The 19,212-nt window shown below is 46.8% G+C and overlaps 1 protein-coding gene across 1 annotated transcript in view; it reads right to left on the minus strand.

Moving 5' to 3' along the window:
- The window catches only part of LOC119965406, a 218,882-nt gene extending 205,951 nt beyond the window's left edge, over positions 1-12,931 (minus strand). The window contains exon 1 of the mRNA XM_038796157.1: positions 12,807-12,931. Coding sequence (XP_038652085.1) covers positions 12,807-12,918 — 112 coding nt within the window. The 5' untranslated portion in view covers positions 12,919-12,931. The remainder of the gene's footprint in view (positions 1-12,806) is intronic.
- Positions 12,932-19,212: the final 6,281 nt, after the last annotated feature.

The raw sequence follows: 19,212 nt of genomic DNA on the forward strand, positions 1-19,212 counted from the left end.
CTGAATTTTGATGGCACGACGTTCCCAACAGGAGTGCAATATTCCACCGATTGACCACCAGAGGGAGAACATAGGGCTGGATTCTCCAACATGGGCCCCCCCGAATGTGTTCCTGATCGGATGGAGAATCGGGCGTCGGGTCAAATTTAAGATCAATGTCAGGCACCGACCCGAATGCAATGATCCGACCTCTCGCTGGTGGTGTGAACGGGTTCCATGTAAATAAATGCAAATGGATGAAAATTACCAATTTGTATCTAGTTAGTGGGCCCTGTGGAGCGTGATCCTATTATAGGGGTCTCTGAGGGGGATCCCCACTTACAGGGTCCCTGTGGGGGGGTCCTTCTCTTACAAGTGTCCCTGGAAGGCATCCCTATTACAGGAGCCCCTGGGAGGAGTACCCCTAATACAGGGGTCCTTGGGAGAGTCCCTGCATTCAGGGGTCCCTGAAAGGCATCCCTATTACAGTGGTCCTTTGGAGGGACCCCCCTTTACAGTGGCATTGTTGGTGGTCCCCCTGTTACAGGGTTACCTGTGGAGTGTGGCCACCTAAGATGGTGACTCGCAGAGGACGCTGGGAGAAGTGGCCAAGTTCAAGGACAGCAGGCTGCAGCTCAAATAAACACTAAAGCTGCAGCCCAGACTCTTGTAATTCACAGGAAAAAGACAATCTCCAGGCCATCGCGGGACAATTGGACTTGCATGTTAATTTCACCCATCTAACAGGCACAATGGAGCCTGCCTTCCTGGCTACATGCCCCAGACACCTACGGATATAGGCTTTAAGGGCACGCCCAACCATCAAGGTGGTGGACCTTGATTGGACTTGATCGATCAGGGTGATCGAACCCTGATTGATTGATTGGTGGCCCACCTCGGACCACCCAAAAGGGTGCAAAATCTACAAAGATAAAAGATACTGCACAACCCTACAATCTCTCTCTTCACAGCAGCAACTGAAAAACGGTGACCTTCACCGGCCAACGCAAGGAATACCAGAGCCAGGAACGAAAGAGAAAATACTGGAAAATCTCAGCAAGCCTGGCAGCATCTGTAGGGAGAGAAAAGAGCTAATGTTTCGAGTCCGATGACTCTTTGTCAAAGCGGATTCTTTGTCATTGGACTCAAAACGTTAGCTCTTTTCTCTCCTTACAGATGCTGCCAGACTTGCTGAGATTTTCCAGCATTTTCTCTTTCGTTTCAGATTCCAGCATCCGCAGTAGTTTGCTTTTAACCAGAGCCAGGAACAGACCAGACTGGTGTGTTGGGTATGCTGGGTCTGCGTTTAGTGTAGTAGCAGTGAGAGAGACAGGCTTCCAACACTTGACGAAATGCAACTCTATTTTATTGAACTTTTAACTACGAAACATACTTAAATGTGGTTGACACTATGCTGAGTTGACTGGAGGCCTGAGGCTAACCTGACCAGACTATCTTACTACCACATGGTGGATGTTCTAGTTGTTGCTCACGGGCTCTGACTGTCTCAGAGGCTGCATCCCAAGAGAGCGAGAAAACTCGTGCCCTCTGGCTTTATAGTGGCCATATCCTGTCTGGTGATTGGCTGCTGTATTCTGTGTGTTCATTGGTCATCCTGTGTGTTAATCAATGTCTGTCTGTGCACCATCATATACTTGTGTGTATATTATGACACAGACCAAGGACCGAACATTGAGGATTCAAGATTCAGGATAACAGAAAAGGGCAAAGTCTGTCCAGTACTTTCCAGTCACTCTGAAAGTTAAGTTACGGTCTTGTATGAACTTGCTGTGTCGTGTAATTTATGTTGAGAGTGCGATTGTATAATTATTGATTGTTTAAAGAAACAGACTTGCAGTCATTTGTCCATTCTATACGGGTTAAGACACACTGTCGTTCAGCAACAGAATTGATGACTCTGGCTCTGGTGGAATATCGACTAGAACTAACGTTGTTGCTCCGACACAAATTTAATATTCTTGGAGATTTAGCCTGAGCCTGAATTAAGACGGCAATGCCCCACGTGACAGCCAGGATTTCAAGTAAATCAAAGGGAGTGGAGGTCTATATTGAAAGACAATTAAAAAATCAGAGCCCAAAGGTCTGTACTCCGTTATTGGACAAATCATTGATTTTGGGGAGTGTACACTAACTGCATGTAACAACTAACTGGGAAGATAGGGTAAACTCTGCCGGATTGCATATAAACTCAGACGGATTATGACCGGAACATGGCCCACAATCCGTACCCGCAGTCCCAATTGACTCCCTACCCCTTGTATCCAAATATCAGGAAATAGTTCAGCGATAGGGAAGTGTCCCATATGCAAGCAGAAAATACATGAATATATAAAGTGGCCCCTATGGGCAGAATTTTGTACAAACACTGAAGCAGGTTCCGGAGTGATAGGACAAACCTTCTGGGATGATTTGACAAAAGTGCAGGGAAAGTGAGCAGCTAGGTCCAAAAAAAGCGATATTTGTAGTGAGCTGCTTGGCGCAACTAAAGACCGTTCGCGAGGAACTGGAGAAGGTGAAGCAATTGCAGGAGGGGAAGGAGGAAGAAATGCAGAAAGTTAAAGAGGAACAAAAGGAAAAGGTTAGGAAATTAAAGGCAGGACAGGAGGAGGAGATAAAGATATTAAAGGCACAACTGCAGAAATTGGAACAGACGAGAACCAATAAAGACAGAGAAATAAACAACCTGAAGCAAATTAACCCTAACCAGGTACATTTAGGAAGCTTCCAAGCACAATCTGAGAAAGCCGACCAAGACACCCAATGCGCTGTATGGTCAGAGATGAGGCTGAGCAACAAGGTGACACATTTAGAAGCCAAGTGCACCAACCTGCAGGCAGCACTAAAAGCGCACCATTAGGCTAGCAAGGAGCAGTGACAAACAACCGCTGACCATGCTCAGTGCCAGCGAGAAATCACTAGATTAAAATCACTACTCTCGGTTCAAGCCGGTTTTATGTGTCCGTCGGGACAGTAGAGGAAGAGGAGGAAGAGAGTGCAGATCGGGCAGAATTACAGGAGAACACCCAAATGCACGCCATGAGAACCGAGAGTTGGGACCCGCCACCTTCACCCCCCACAAGAATCAGTGCCCACCGCGTCACCATCCTTCTCAGAGCAAGCCATACATATTGCATCCCCGGATCCATCCCCAGTACCAATGCATCCAGTAACAACTGAACGACGGGTCGGGAATAGCCGAGGCCCCGGTTATCACATATACAATCCCGCTAAAAGTGGCCTAATGGGCAATGACTACAACAAAATTGCAACATTTGAGCCATCCGCTAACCCACATAGCTTCTTCAAAGACAGCAGCCAGCAAAAGATAATGCACGGACTGACAAGAGAGAGGAAATTAAACTCATAGTTATGTGTTTAAGTCAGTCAGTCAGATCAGCCTGCCATCTCCACATGTTGGGGAGGGAGGCCTAGATGAAATGCAGCAGACATATAACGGCAGTAGGTTATAATAAAGGGAATCCCACAGACGGCCTAAACTAAGGAAAGGGAAACACCCCAACCGCCTTTGCTGGTCGATTATGGACACACTTCAGGGGGGTCTCTGGAGAATTAGAACACTCCAGACTAGATGAAGCAGGAAAGCAGACTCCTCTAAATGGGCCAGAACTCTTGTCTCCCATGCCACACAGAACAAGGCAAGAGAGCTTGCTTAATTTTCGATCCTGCAGACCTACACATAATGGGTCCTCCAACGATTATCTAGAGTTAGGAACAATCAGTCCAGAAACACCCACCACTGCACACCGATAGAGAAGCCACAATGCATCCAATGAAGGCTAACCAGGGTCCCAAATGGAGGAATGAGGGTAGAGGGGAACCACAATACCCAAGAGATCCATTTCGCACCATGAGCACCCCCCTGAAGAGGACAGAGGGATTTTCTATAACTGTGGGTACTCAGGACACTTCGCCCAAGATATACACGACCCCCGAGACAACCCAGACCACCGGCCCCATTAGCTAGGTCAGCCCCCAGGTATGAATGAGTACACCACTCACGGCAGCTAGAAGTACCCAGCCGCCCCCAACGTGCTGTGAGCGCCTATGCGCCTGACCCCACATATTACTCCCTAGAGTGACGGTGCCCGGTCTCCCCAGCCTGGGTCTGCGACACCAGGTGGGTTAGTGTAGGGAGACCCCTGGTCGATGGCGAGGTAAGAGGCCACCTCGTTGAATTCCTTTGGGACACCGGAGGTTCCCGAACTACCTTCAACACATCCAATTTGTACACAGGTATCCTATGGCCAACCACACACACTATTATACTGAATGGATTTACGGGGCATATGTAGGAGGGAACATCACAGCTCCAGTTGAGGATCAGCTGGGAAACACCAGTCGTATTAGTTGACCTTCACCCACACGCTGAACACATTCTGGGAGCAGACTTCATCAATAAGTGCAACTTTTCTTTGAGCCAGTAAATTGCGGCATCTGCCATTTGGCAATGATTAGCAGAACCCTATCAACTCTCACAGTCAGGACATGTGTAAATCACATTAGCACAATAGGATAATACTGGTTTGATCCCTTTGCCATTAGCAGTGATCCAACTATCATGGAAGTCCTTCAAAATAACAAAAGACTGTTTGCCACACATAAACACGATTGTGGACAGATACCAAGGGAGGTGCTAATCGAGCGGCTGGACCTGAAACACCAAAAACAATACGGTTTCGCCAGACAGGCGGAGACAGAGATGGCTAAGGGGCTGGATTCTCCATTTTGGTGGCTAAGTAACGGCGAAACGGAGATTTTGTGGGTGTTTTACAACAGCAAAATCGCTCTCACGCCAAAAACGGCTGGCGAATGGCTGGGTCCATGGCCGCACATGTGCACGTCGATGACCTACAGCGTTCGCGCTGTAAAAGATGGCTCCAGCCATGTGCGGACCTTACCCGCCATCTGTGACCCCACAGGTCACCCCTGGTCACCCCTCACCAGATCCCCCAGCCCTTAGGATGCCCCCCCCCCCCCCAGCCAGCGGCATTGGGTCCCGGTCAAGTGTGGCAGCGCTGGACACAGTCCATGCTGGGTTCCCGACCTCTCAAACCACATGTCAACCGTACGGTTGGAATCTAAGCCCATTGGGGGTGGATCAACGCAGGAGGGCCTTCCAGTGATGCGCCAATACTGTTCTAATGCCATGCAGTGCGCAACACGATTACGCCACTTCCCTGGGGACGGAGCATGGCTGAACAGCGTCAAACCGGCACCGGCCCCGACCTGGGTGTCAGAATGGATTCTCCGCCTGATCGCCGATTACGATATCGGTGTCAGGCAATTGAGAATCCTGCCCAAGGTGATTGACAGCCTACTACAGCAGGGAGTGTTTGAGACCCGTAGCCTCCACCAACGATTGTACTGATTTGGCCAATGAGAAAACCAAATGGATCATGGCGTCTGACAAATTGGCTGCAGAGAACTAAATAAAGTCACCCCACTCACAGCCCCCATCGCACCTGCAAGCCCCGCCACTATGATGAAACAAGGGGTGCATACAAAACCTCTCACCGTGCTGGACATTAGAAATGGTTTCTGGTCCATCCCTTTAAATCGGTCCTGCCAGTACAAGTTCGCTTTCAGATTCCAAGGCTAACAATACACTTGGACTTGTCCACCATGGGGCTTCCATGATTCCCTTTCCATTTTTCACAGACAGCGAGCTACTGGATTAGCAAAATTTTGCTGACCCGACTGCTTTGTCCAGTATGTCAATGATTTACTGCTGCACACCAACAGAGAGGAGCACATAGCTTTGTTAGACGAATTGCTAGCACTGCTCCACTCTACAGGGTGTAAGGTCAACCTGAAAAAGGCACAAGTGATGAAGACAAAAGTCCTATACCTGGGTACAATAATCACTTACGGGAAGAGGAAGATTGAGCAAAAGAGAATAGACACCATTACTGCACCTGCCGCTACCCTGAAACGTGAGTGCCCTCCGATCCTTCCTAGGACTGGTTAGGGTACTGTAGAAACCACATAGATGACTTTACCGCTCAAGCTGCTCCACTATATGACCTCTTAAAGAAAAATATCATTTGGAATTGCAGCACACAGCTGCAGTTATTGATTTAAATTGCATCCTTGCCGCAGCACCAGCCTTACTAGCCCCTGGCCCAGAATTACCATATGCCTTCGAAGTTGCAGCCACTGACCATACACTTTCAGCAGTATTACTTCAGGAGCGGACACAATAAATTAGGTCCCGCAGCATACGCCTCCCAAGTATTGGACCCAGTCGAACAGGGCTTTTCTGAGTGCTCGCAGTATTTTGGGCTGTGCAGTACTTTGCATATATCACTGGACTAAACCCCATCACTGTTCTTACTGAACATCTCAACCTAATTGTTGCTGGATGGCCGACCTTAAGGACGGCTCGGTAAGCCAGGGACCACGTTGTGCACTTGCAGCAGGGTAGAGACACCTCAGTTAAAGATTAAAGTGCCCACATTTTTAGCCGACAACTGCGTTATGGGGGAGCCCCACATGAGTGCCAGGTTATAGCCACCAAAGACCCCACAGGTCTGTTTAATCCCAAACAACAAGAGCATGGACAGAAACCAAACATACACCTACCCAGCAGACAGACACTACCCTACGTATTTATATGGATGGCTCATCCATAATAGAAGATGAAAATAGGATCACTGGCTGTGGCTAGATGTGATGTGGAGATGCCGGCGTTGGACTGGGGTGAGCACAGTAAGAAGTCTTACAACACCAGGTTAAAGTCCAACAGGTTTGTTTCAAACACGAGCTTTCGGAGCACGGCTCCTTCTTCAGGTGAATGGAAAGGCTTGTTCCAGAAATGTTTATATAGACACAGTCAGAGATGCCCCGGAATGCGAGCACCTGCAGGCAATCAATTCATCAAAGATGCAGAGAGAGAGGTAACTCCAGGTTAAAGAGGTGTGAATTGTCCCAAGCCAGTTCAGTCGGTAGGCCTCTGCAAGTCCAGGCTTGTTGGTGGGGGCCGAATGTAATGCGACATGAATCCCAGATCCCGGTTGAGTCATTACCCTGGCAGGGTTTTGTGGTGTTGTGGTTGCTGTTCTGAAGGCTGGGTAATTTGCTGCAAACAATGGTTTGTTTGAGGTTGCGCGGTTGTTTGAAGGCCAGTAGTGGGGGTGTGGGGATGGACCTTGCAAGATGTCCATCCTCGCTGATGATGTGTTGGAGGCTGCGAAAGAAGATGTCGTTGACAAAAACCCTGCCAGGGTAATCTCTGCAAGACATGCCAGATCATCGACATGGACACCCACCATTACACGTGGAAACACCACCCACCAGGTACGCGGCGCATACTCGTGCGACTCGACCAATGTAGTCTACCTCATACGCTGCAGGAAAGGATGTCCCGAAGCGTGGTACATTGGCGAGACCATGCAGGACACTGCGACAACGAATAAACGGGCATCGTGCGACTATCAACAGGCAGGACTGTTCCCTTCCAGTTGGGGAACACTTCAGCAGTCAAGGACATTCAGCCTCTGATCTCCGGGTCAGCATTCTACAAGGAGGCCTTCAGGAGACGCGACAACGCAAAATTGCTGAGCAAAAACTTATAGCTAAGTTCCGCACGCATGAATGCGGACTCAACCGGGATCTGGGATTCATGTCGCATTACATTCGGCCCCCACCAACAAGCCTGGACTTGCAGAGGCCTACCGACTGAACTGGCTTGGGACAATTCACACCTCTTTAACCTGGAGTTACCTCTCTCTCTGCATCTTTGATGATTTGATTGCCTGCAGGTGCTCGCATTCCGGGGCATCTCTGACTGTGTCTATATAAACATTTCTGGAACAAGCCTTTCCATTCACCTGAAGAAGGAGCCGTGCTCCGAAAGCTCGTGTTTGAAACAAACCTGTTGGACTTTAACCTGGTGTTGTAAGACTTCTTACGGTGGCTAGATGGAGGAGACACAGGGACAGCCACTGATAGAATTCGCCCTCAAAATACCCAGTCACCTGGTGCCTCGGCCGCCGATGTGGTCACACATCCAGATTTATTCCCCACACCCTCCAACATACATTCTGATATTTGTAATAGCCTGACTGAGTTCCTCCCCTATAGCAAGCCCTATGTTTTGTCTCTGCTGATAAGAAGACCCTCCCATCAGCCCTTTACTGAAATACATGCTACAGGCTGCCGATGGCCGCACATATGGCATCATAAAAGTTAAAAGCCACACAGAACCTCCCCCTAGCAACTGCAAGGCAGACGCCCTAGCCAAAGCTGGCAGCCGTACCAGACACTTTTGGCAGCCACAGTAGGAGAACCAATAAATGCCGTGACTGTGTCCCAAACCAATGTAGCGGTCTAGCCCTGGCCCAATGCACTGACGATTCACTCAAAGAAACTTTGGATGGCATCTACCCAGCCCCATATGATGAATGGAAGGACAAACTCAAAATCCATGATGGGTTAATTTTAAAAGAAGTAAGTTAAGTAGTCCACACCAAAGACAGAAATCAGCTCATCTCCCAGTTCCACGATGGACAGGGACATCAGGGAGTTTGGAACCTTTTTGGGTTATAAACTTAACCTGGGAAAAAACGAAGCATCCCCAGTGAACCCAAATGGGGAAGGGGCAGAGCTAGAGAGGCTCCCGTTTAAAACAGCCCAGAAAGATTCCGATACATGGGGATCAAAATAGTCATAGACTGGACACAGATCCACAAGTGGAACCTGACCACCCTGGTGGAGGAAGTAAAAAAGGACCGACGAAAGTGGGGCTCACTCCCACTCTCCCTGGCGGGGAGAGTTCTGATGATCAAGATGAACTTACTGCCGAGGTTCCTCTTCCTGTTTTGATCCATACTGATCTTCATTCCCAAGGCCTACTTCCAAAATGTAGACAGTTGAATCATGGCATTTGTGTGGGGGTTAAGAATCCGAGAATTCTCAAACCAACCCTGCAAGAAGGAAAATCAAAGGGGGCTTTGCTTTACCGAACCTACAGTATTATCACTAGGCAGGGTACACAAACCGGGCAGAGAGTGGGTCCAGATGCAGGAGGCCTCCTGCAATGGAACGACCCTCCGGGCCCTGGCCACAGCAGCACTCCCATCCTCCTCAGCAAGATACACAATGAGCCCAGTGGTAGCGGCCACACTGAGAACGTGGGCCCAGCTGAGACAACACTTCGGGCTAACTAAAATGTCCCCCATGGCCACCATCTGCGGCATTCGCAGATTCCCCCCAGCCATGCTGGATACCACCTTCAAAAGATGGAGGTCGGACGGGGGCACACTGACGGTCGGGGACTTTTACATAGGGCACAGACTGGCGACACTGGACGAACTGATGAGGAAGTGGAAACTAGCAAAAGGGTAGGAAATGAGACACCTCCAAATAAAACACTTCCTCCACAAAGAGACAGGAGGGTACCCCGGGATCCCAGAAAACATGCTGCCACAGGACCTGATAGGCACAGGCAGCATGGAAGGGGGGGGCTATGTGGGAAAATATCTGGAGAGTTACTGGACAGAGCTCGAACACCACTGGACGAGACCAGACAAAAATGGGAGGACGAACTGGGGACAGAGGTAGGGTGGGGACTGTGGATTGAAGCACTGAGCAGGACCAACTCCACCTCCTCCTGCGCCATGCTCAGCCTAATGCAGCTCAAAGTGATGCACAGAATGCACCTGACAAGAACCCGAATCAGCAGGTTCTTCCCGGAGGTGGAGGATAAATGTGAATGGTGCCAGAGGGGCCTGGCCAGCCACACCCACATGTTCTGGGCTTGTCCAAAACTTACTGGGTTCTGGACAGCCTTCTCCGAGGCAATGTCCAGGGTTGTGGGGGTGAGGGTGAAGCCATGCCCAATAGCGGCAATCTTCGGGGTATCGGAGCAGCCAGAGTTACACATGGGGAAGGGGGCCAACGCCCTTGCTTTCGCTTCCCTAATCGCACGCCGGAGAATCCTGCTCAGCTGGCAATCGGCAGCATCACCCAAAGCTGCAGACTGGCTCGCTGACCTCTCGGAATTTCTCCACCTGGAGAAGATTAAATATGCCATCCAAAGATCCAAGGAAGGCTTCCTAGATACTTGGGGACAGTTTTTCAGTCTGTTCCAAAACCTGTTTGAGGCCAGCAATGAGGAGTAAGGAGTAAGCTAAAAATAAAAAACCAAGAGAGATGAAGAACCAAAGGACTGCGCAACCCAGAGGAACAGGTTGGGGGGGACGGGGGCGACCGGGGGGGGGGATGGAAGGAGGTTGGAGAAACCACATAAAGAAGAAAAGAGGAGGGAGGGGGTCACCCCCCCCCCCCCCACCGGAAATAAAAGCAAAGCACAGCTGAAGCCAATGGATGGAGAGAGGGAAGGGACAGGGGGAGAACGCAATGGAAGGGGGAAGGGGTGGGAGGGAGAGGAAATATAGACCGACCCAAAGGGCAGCAAAATCTATATAGGACCAATTAAAAGAAAGACGAAATAAACCTTTCTGTAGAATAAAGTTAATCAATGTGGGTAAGAAAAATGTGATGTGTATATAGATATATATATAATTGTTTATAAATATGAGAAATGCCAAAAAAAGATTTTAAAAAATGAAATACGAAAGTGTATTATGAAGGTCACCTGACCTATAACTTTTATGTTGAATTTGTTTAGCCACCTTTTCAAATAAAATGAAAAAGGCTTCGACATCCTTCTCATCAAGCCTTGGCAATGATTGACATATTTAAATAGATCCCCACCAAGCCATTGACTACAAAGCTCTTACGCTTTCTCACTATCTTCAGCACTATCGTCAGACTGTACTTTTTACTTTACCTCCGCCGATTTTAACTGATGTTCACTTTTCAAGGACAGTTTCTGAAGTTCAAAGTCTTTCTCTTGTTCTTTTTCCTCTCTCTCGTTTTCTTTTTCTCTGATCTGCACCTCCCTTTCTCTCGCTTCTTGTTCTGTGAGGGCGAGTCTTTCTTTTTCCCTTTCCACGCTCTCTTTTTCTTCATCCCTCATTTTGAATTCAAACTGCTTTAATTCTTTTTCATGTTCAAGCTGTTAAATTTGGAATTCAATTCTTGCCATTTCCAATGATTCTGACAATATCTCAGGCAATTTTAAATGCTCAGCTACCGCTGCAATTACTTTTGTGTTCTGTATTCTACCAGGCAATGTTACCTGTAATATTTTTGCTAATTCTAAAAGCTTTGATTTAGAACATAAGAACATGAGAACTATGAGCAGGAGTAGGCCATCTGGCCCCTCAAGCCTGCTCCGCCATTCAATGAGATCATGGCTGATCTTTGTGGACTCAGCTCCACTTTCCTGCCCAAACACCATAACCTTTTCTTCCTTTATTCTTCAAAAAACTATCGATCTTTGGCTTAAAAACATTTACTGAAGGGGCCTTAACTGCTTCACTGGGCAGGAAATTCCATAGATTCATAACCCTTTGAGCAAAGAAGTTCCTCCTAAACTCACTCTACTTCCACTACTTTTGAGGCTATGCCCCCCAGTTCCGCTTTCACACGCCAGTGGAAACAACCTCCCTGCATCTCTCCTATCTATTCCCTTCATAATGCTATATGTTTCTATAAGATCCCCCTCTTCCTTCTAATTTCCAATGAATACTGTCCCAGTCTACTCAACTTCTCCTCATAATCCAACCCCCTCAATTCTGGGATTAACCTAGTGAATCTCCTCTGCACACCCTCCAGCACTTGTACGTCCTTTCTCAGGTAAGGAGACAAAAAATGAGCACAATACTCCAGGTGCGGCCGCACTGACACTTTATACAATTGCAGCACAACCTCCCTAGACTTAAACTCTATCCCTCTAGCAATGAAGGACAAAACTCCATTCGCCTTCTTAATCACCTGTTGCACCTGTAAACCAACTTTTTGCAACTCATGCTCTGGGACACCCAGGTCCCTCTGCACAGCAGCGTGTTTTAATATTCTATCATTTAAATAATAATCCCTTTTGCTGTTATTCCTACCAAAATGGATAACCTCACATTTTTCAACATTGTATTCCATCTGCCAGACCCTAGCCCATTCACTTAACCTATCCAAATCCCTCTGCAGTCTTCCAGTATCCTCTGCACTTTTTGCTTTAACACTCATCTTAGTGTCATCTGCAAACTTTGACACATTGCACTTGGTCCCCAACTCCAGAACATCCATGTAAATTGTGAACAATTGTGGGCCCAACACTGATCCCTGAGGGACACCGCTAACCACTGATCGCCAACCAGAGAAACACCCATTAATCCTATTTTATCCATAATGCCATGCATCATTATCTTATGCAGCAACCTCTTGTGTGCCACCTTGTCAAAAGCTTTCTGGAAATCCAGATGGAGCACATCCATTGGCTCCCCATTGTCTACCACACTGGTAATTTCCTCAAAAAATTCCTCTAAATTAGTGAGGCATGACCTGCCCTTTTCTAAACCAATGCTGCCTCTGTCCAATGGGACAATTTCCATCCAGATGCCTCGCTATTTCTTCTTTGATGATAGATTCCAGCATCGTCCCTACTACCGAAGTTAAGCTTACTGGCCTATAATTACCCGCTTTCTGCCTACCTCCTTTTTAAAATAGTGATGTCACGCTTGCTAATTTCCAATCCGCCGGGACCACCCCAAAGTCTAGTGAATTTTGGTAAATCATCACGAGTGCGTTTGCAATTTCCATAACCATCTCTTTTAGTACCCTGGTATGCATTCCATCAGGGCCAGGAGACTTGTCTACCTTTAGCCCCATTAGCTTGCCCATCACTACGTCCTTAGTGATAAAAATCATCTCAAGGTCCTCACCTGTCATAGCCTCATTTCCATCAGTTACTGGCATGTTATTTGTGTCTTCCACTGTGAAGACTGACCCAAAGACTCTGTTCAGTTCCTCAGCCATTTCCTCATCTCCCATCATTAAATCTCTCTTCTCGTCCTGAAAGGACCAATATTTACATTAGCCACTCTTTTTTTTTAAAATAATTTTTATTGGAATTTTTTACAGAAAATATAAAAATATAACAACAAGTATAGCAACAAGCAGTAATATGCAACTAACAGCCCCATAACACCCACAATTCCCCCCATACCGTAACATCAGCCACTCTTTTTTGTTTCATGTATTTGTAGAAACTTTTACTATCTAGCTTAATATTCTGAGGATACATACTCTCATAATCTATTTTACTCTTCTTTCTAGCTTGTTTAGTTGCTTTCTGTTGCTCCTAAATATTTCCAAATCCTCTAGTCTTCCACTAATCTTTGCCACTTTGTATGCATTTTTCTTCAATTTGATACTCTCCCTTATGTCCTCAGATATCCACAGTCGATTTTCCCTCTTTCTCCCGTCCTTCCTTTTTGTTGGTATAAACTTTTGCTGAGCATTGTGAAAAATTGCTTGGAAGGTTCTCCACTGTTCCTCAACTGTTTCACCATAAAGTCTTTGCTCTCAGTTTCCTTAGCCAGCTCTTCTCGCATCCCATTGTAATCTGCTCTGTTTAAGCACAAAACACTAGTGTTTGATTTTACCTTCTCACCCTCCATCTGTATTTTAAATTCTACCATATTGTGATTGCTTCTTCCAAGAGGATCCCTAACTATGAGATCATTAATCAAACCTGTCTCATTACACAGGACCAGATCTTGGATCGCTTGTTCCTTGCAGGTCCCATTACATACTGTTCTAGGAAACTATCGCGGATGTATTCTGTAAACCCCTCCTCAAGACTGCCTTACTGACCTGGTAAAACCAATCGACATGTGGATTAAAATCCCCATGATAACTGTTGTATCATTTACATGCATCAGTTATTTCTTTGTTTATTGCCCGCCCCACCATAATGTTACTATTTGGTGGCCTATAGACTACTCCTACCAGTGACTTTTTCGCCTTACAATTCCTGATTTCCACCTAAATGGATTCAACCTTATCCTCCATAGCACCGATGTCATCCTTCACTACTGCCCGGATATCATCCTTAAATAACAGAGCTACACCACCTCCCTTACCATCCAGTCTATCCTTCCGAATAGTTTGACACCCTTGGATATTTAACTCCCAGTTGTGACCATCCTTTAACCATGTTTCAGTAATGGCCATGTGTAATGAACTCCAATTGGCTTTATTGGTTGGCCAATTGGAGTATGAGCTCCCTCAATGATAGCTCATTGAGGGGGCCCATATAATCACCTGTGTAGGCTTTGAGAGCCAGTCTTAAGTTGACTGGACTGCTAGCAGCACTGTGTATAGCTGCTCCTGTAATATCGTTATTGTAAATAAATATTGGTGTGGTGACAGAACTCCTGCCTCCCGTGGATTACTACACCATGAATTCATAGTCATTCACGATGATTTGTGGCATCAACTCATTTCCCTTATTCCGAATACTATGAACATTCAGTTAATTACCCTCATGTTGGCTTTTATACCTCCGTTTTGAATTTTAATACCTCTATCAGTGACCTCTCTCAAGTTATTTTCCCTTTTAACTTTTCTCCTGATTTTCTTATTGTTGGACACATACCTTCATGTAATAACATGCTGATTCGCTTTCCATTTATGTTTTTACTTCCCGTTTGATTTCTTTTCGTATTACTGGGCCTATTCACTGAGCTCTCCTCAGTCACTGTGCCCTGTACTATGGCCCTTTTTGATTTTTGACTATGTCACTATTTGTAATGTACTTTGTGTGACCTTCTCCTCCCCCCAAAACTTCTGAGCCTTTGAAAGAGCCATTATCCACACACCCTATTTAAACTTCAATACAGCACCTGAAAAGCAAACACAAATATGCTCACCCCTCACTGTCTTTAAATTAACTAAGCCAACCCAATCACGAAATATAGACTTATCCCGGACGAACCCGCAATCTGTTATGAGCCAGGGCTTATAAACTCCAAAGTGTAATATAGAGCTCACCAGACCCATAATTTTTATGTGGAATTTGGCAAGGATGAGCATAAGAGCCTTCAGTTGTATGAATAATCAGACTTCTTTGGCACTTTTATAAAAACAAATGTTTCTGAAGAATTTGTTATCAATTACAAAACACAAAAAAACTCACAACAGCTACAGTAATCTATGCATATAACACTTAATGAATACTCCTTAGTAGCTGTTTCAATTCAATACAAAATCTAATAAACCAAAACCCCTTTTCAAGGGTGTAGCCCAGCACACTGTAATCTCACTTGAGTGGGACTGGCCCTTTCCCTGAAATTCTGATCCAGCCTCCAACCAGCAGATTCAAAACTCCTTCAGGAAGGCAACTCTAGCTTTAACGTTACTAAGGCAGTTTGTCACAACCAATGTGTTTTCAGTTCACTGGAACAGCTTTAAAATAAAAACAGAAAAAACAGGGAAACACTGCTTTTTTCTTCTGCAGTCCAAAGCAACAAACCAGAAATGAAACCTAAACACGAAACCCCCTCTAACCTGATAGCCACAGCCCAGCTCCACACACAAAATGACATCACTGAAGCCATGCTGCAAGCATTGTTGTCAAACAAAACCTTTCTTAATGGGACACTCGCATGGCAATAGACTTGCAAAGGATGCTGGAAGAAGTGGCCATTGTCATAATATCCACTCATGTATATTATGAGATGTGGACAGGCAGCGATTGACACAAAGGATAACCAATGAATACACACGGCACAGAACAACCAATCACCAGACAGGACACCACCAATATGAAGCCCACAGGGCATTAAGGCTCTCCCTCTCTCACAGGACATGGCTAGGGAGATAGCCACAGTGCACAGGCCAATGAACATCATCACCATGTGGTAGAGAGCTAGTCTGGTCAAGCCAGTAGGAGTTTATTAGTTAGGTTAATAGAGTGTCAACCCACAGCAGATTATGTACAGCAATCAACAGGTTCAATAAAACAGTGTTGGACCATCTCCTGTGTCGGAAGCCTGTTTATCGTTTTACTGCATCCAGTTGCAGTTGATGTTAGACCAGTACAGAGAACACATCAGCCACGTTTGAAGACAAGCAGGTTACACTCAAAGAAACACTTAGGCTGCAGCCCAGACTCTTGCAATTCACAGGAAAAAGACCATCTCCGGGCCATCGTGGGACAATAGGACTTGCATGTTAATTTCATTCATCTAACAGACACGACGACACATGCCTTCCTTATTTAGAAGGATCTATGCGCCCTGGACACCTACGGATATGGGCTGTAAAGGTACGCCCCACCATCAAGGTGGCGATCCTTGACTGGACTTGATCGATCAGGCTGATCGAACCCTGATCGATTGATTGGTGGCAAACCTGGGACCACCCAAAAGGGCGCACAATCTACAAAGATTAAAGATGCTGCGTAACCCAACACTCTCTCTCTATACAACAGCAACTGAAAAACAGTGACCTTCACCGTCTGACGTGAGGAAGACCAGCACCCAACCAACTGAAGGAAGACCAGAGGCAGGAACAGACCAGGCCAAGGACCGAACATTGAGGACTACGAGATTCAGGATAACAGATAAAGGCCAAAGTCACTCTGAAAGTTAAGTTAAGGTCCTGTACGAACTTATTCTATCGTGTAATTTATGTTGAGAGTGCGATTGTATAAATATTGATTGTTTAAAGAAACAGACTTGCAGTCATTTGTCCACTCTATACGAGTTAAGACACACTGTGGTTTAGCAACAGGGGTTTCCCCATATTCCAGGGGTCCCTGTGATGGTCTCCCTATAACAGGGGTCCCTGGGAGGAGATCAGTTCATCACCGCACTTGGGATAGGGGGCCACCCAGGCAACCCACCCTGGCAGTTGGGGGGCTGCTGTGCTGGGGGGTGGGGCTGTCGGTCTAATTTGCAGTGCGGGGGTGGGCGGGTGTGTTTGAGCCATGGGACCTCGCTATTCGGCTGCCCACTCAAGTTGGCGGGCCAAAAGCAGGATTCCCCGGAATCCCTCGTATTCCATGCCAAGCATATAGTTGCATGGCGTGGAATACTGAATTACATCCTGCTTTACAACTGCAAGATGATTGTAAAACTAATGCAGTTTGGTTTCTGTATCCAAAACGAAGAGTCCACCCCATAGTCTCCCAAATGGAGAATCCAGCATCTCCAGTTTCGGGTCGGTAAACCTTGGTGCTGCTCGTCTTGCTGCCATCTTGTTGGCTGGGATGGTGCGTGTGGGGAGTGCAGTGTGTATTTGTGGCTGCAGCTTGTCAGCCTCGTGAGTGTCAATCCCAAGCCCTGCAAATCCTGCATTGTTTCTCATTGATTGATTGATATTTATTGTCACATGCAACGAAGTACAGTGAAAAGTATTTTTACGCGGCCAAGGTAACGTACACAGTACGTACATAGTAGACAAAAGAATAATCCACAGAGTACATTGACAAATAATGGTTGGTTACAGTGCGGAACGAGGGCCAAACAAGCAATACATGAGCAAGAGCAGAACAGGGTGCAGTGAATAGTGTTCTTACAGGGATCAGTCCGAGGGAGAGTCGTTGAGGGATCTAGTGTGGAAGAAGCTGTTCCTATGTCTGGATGTGTGGGTCTTCAGACTTCTGTACCTTCTGCCTGATGAAAGGGTCTGGAAGAGGGCAAAGCCTGGGGGTGGGAGGGGTCTCTGACAATGCTGTCTGCCTTCCTGAGACAGCGGGAGGTATAGACATAATTCATGTGAGAGTGGCAAGCTTGTGTGATGTGTTGGGCTGAGTTCACCACACTCTGCAGTTTCTTGCGATCTTGGGTTGAGCAGTTGCCATACCAGGCTGTGATGCAGCCGGATAGAATGCTCTCTTTGGCACATCTGTTCAAGTTTGTGAGAGACGATGCAGACATGCTGAATTTCTTGAGTTTCCATAGGAAGTACAGCCATTTTTGTGCTTTCTTGACTGTTGCATCAACATTAGTGGACCAGGACTGTTGGTGATGGTGACCCCCAGGAACCTGAAGCTATTGACTATATCCACTTCGGAGCCATTGATGCAGACGGGTGGGGGGGGGGGGGGGGGGGGGGGGAGACAGGCAACCAAGTGATCTATCTTCCTTCTGTTGTCTGATTTGTCGTTGTTTGAGATTCAACCCGCCACAGTCGTATAATCTGCAAACCTACAGATCAAATTGGAGTTAAGTCTTGCCACACAGCCATGTGTGTATAGGGAGAACAGTAGGGGACTGAGCACACATTCTTGTAGGACAATCGTGGAGGAGGTGTTGTTACATATCCTGACAGATTGTGGTCTGTTGGTGAGGAAATCAATTGTGCTTGATGTGGCACCGGTGCTAGCCCCTTAACAGTCGGTGAATTGGTCCAGGTGCCAGTTTTGCTATTGTAGAATTCCATGAATCCTGCCCCAGCATCAACACTTTGTCTCAGGAGCGGAGAATCCGGCCCTTCGTCTTCTGGAGCCTCAACTAAATGACTCACAAACCAGATTCACTGGATTGTAATCAGGAGCACTGATGATGATCGATCTTATATCTTTCACCATTAGCACTGAGGCTAATTACTGCAAGTGATATATTAGTAACAGAATTCAGTACATCTCCACCGAGTGTGTCCGTGTCCAGACCAAAATACCATCTGGTGTGGTAGATTCCTCGGATTACTGTTTCCGTTAGAATTGTAAAACTAGTGTAGACAATGGCACATTTTAAGGTCACTGAATGAGAAATCAAGAGGCTCTGGGACATGGGTGGAATTTTTTATTGTAAATGCAGAGTTTGGCAGTGGGCAGGAAAAGCGGCCTTGCAGCCGTCTGCTCCCACTGAGCCTTTCTCCACTCTATCATTCAGTTGATTGAAAAATAATGTGGAGGGCAGCATCACAGTGCCGGGGCAGGCTCAGTCTTAGTCCCTTAAAGATTAGGGTGCCTATTTTAAAGACTGCAAGAAAGTAAAAATAGACTTCCCCCATGCCTCATGTCCCGCTCCCACACACAACACCTCCAGGCAGTGTCACCTGCAGGGGGCGGTGTAAAGGTAGTGCCAAGGGCAGTGCTGGGGGCAGTGCCAGGGTACTGCCCAGGCATGGCCCCCACCCTCCTGAACTCCTCTGGTGGGTCCTGCTCACCAGGTGTATGTCGTGGGAGACCTGTCATGATTATATAATGGGGAGAGGGATTACCAGGCCCAAAAGCCTGATAATTTGATGTACGTTTATAGTAATGGAGATTCCAATGTTGAAAGTCAGGATTCCCGTTATGTCACTGGCAGTGGGTGGGACAATCTTTCTGTTGGC

Source organism: Scyliorhinus canicula, chromosome 4, assembly GCF_902713615.1.
Source record: "Scyliorhinus canicula chromosome 4, sScyCan1.1, whole genome shotgun sequence".
Lineage (NCBI taxonomy): Eukaryota > Metazoa > Chordata > Chondrichthyes > Carcharhiniformes > Scyliorhinidae > Scyliorhinus > Scyliorhinus canicula.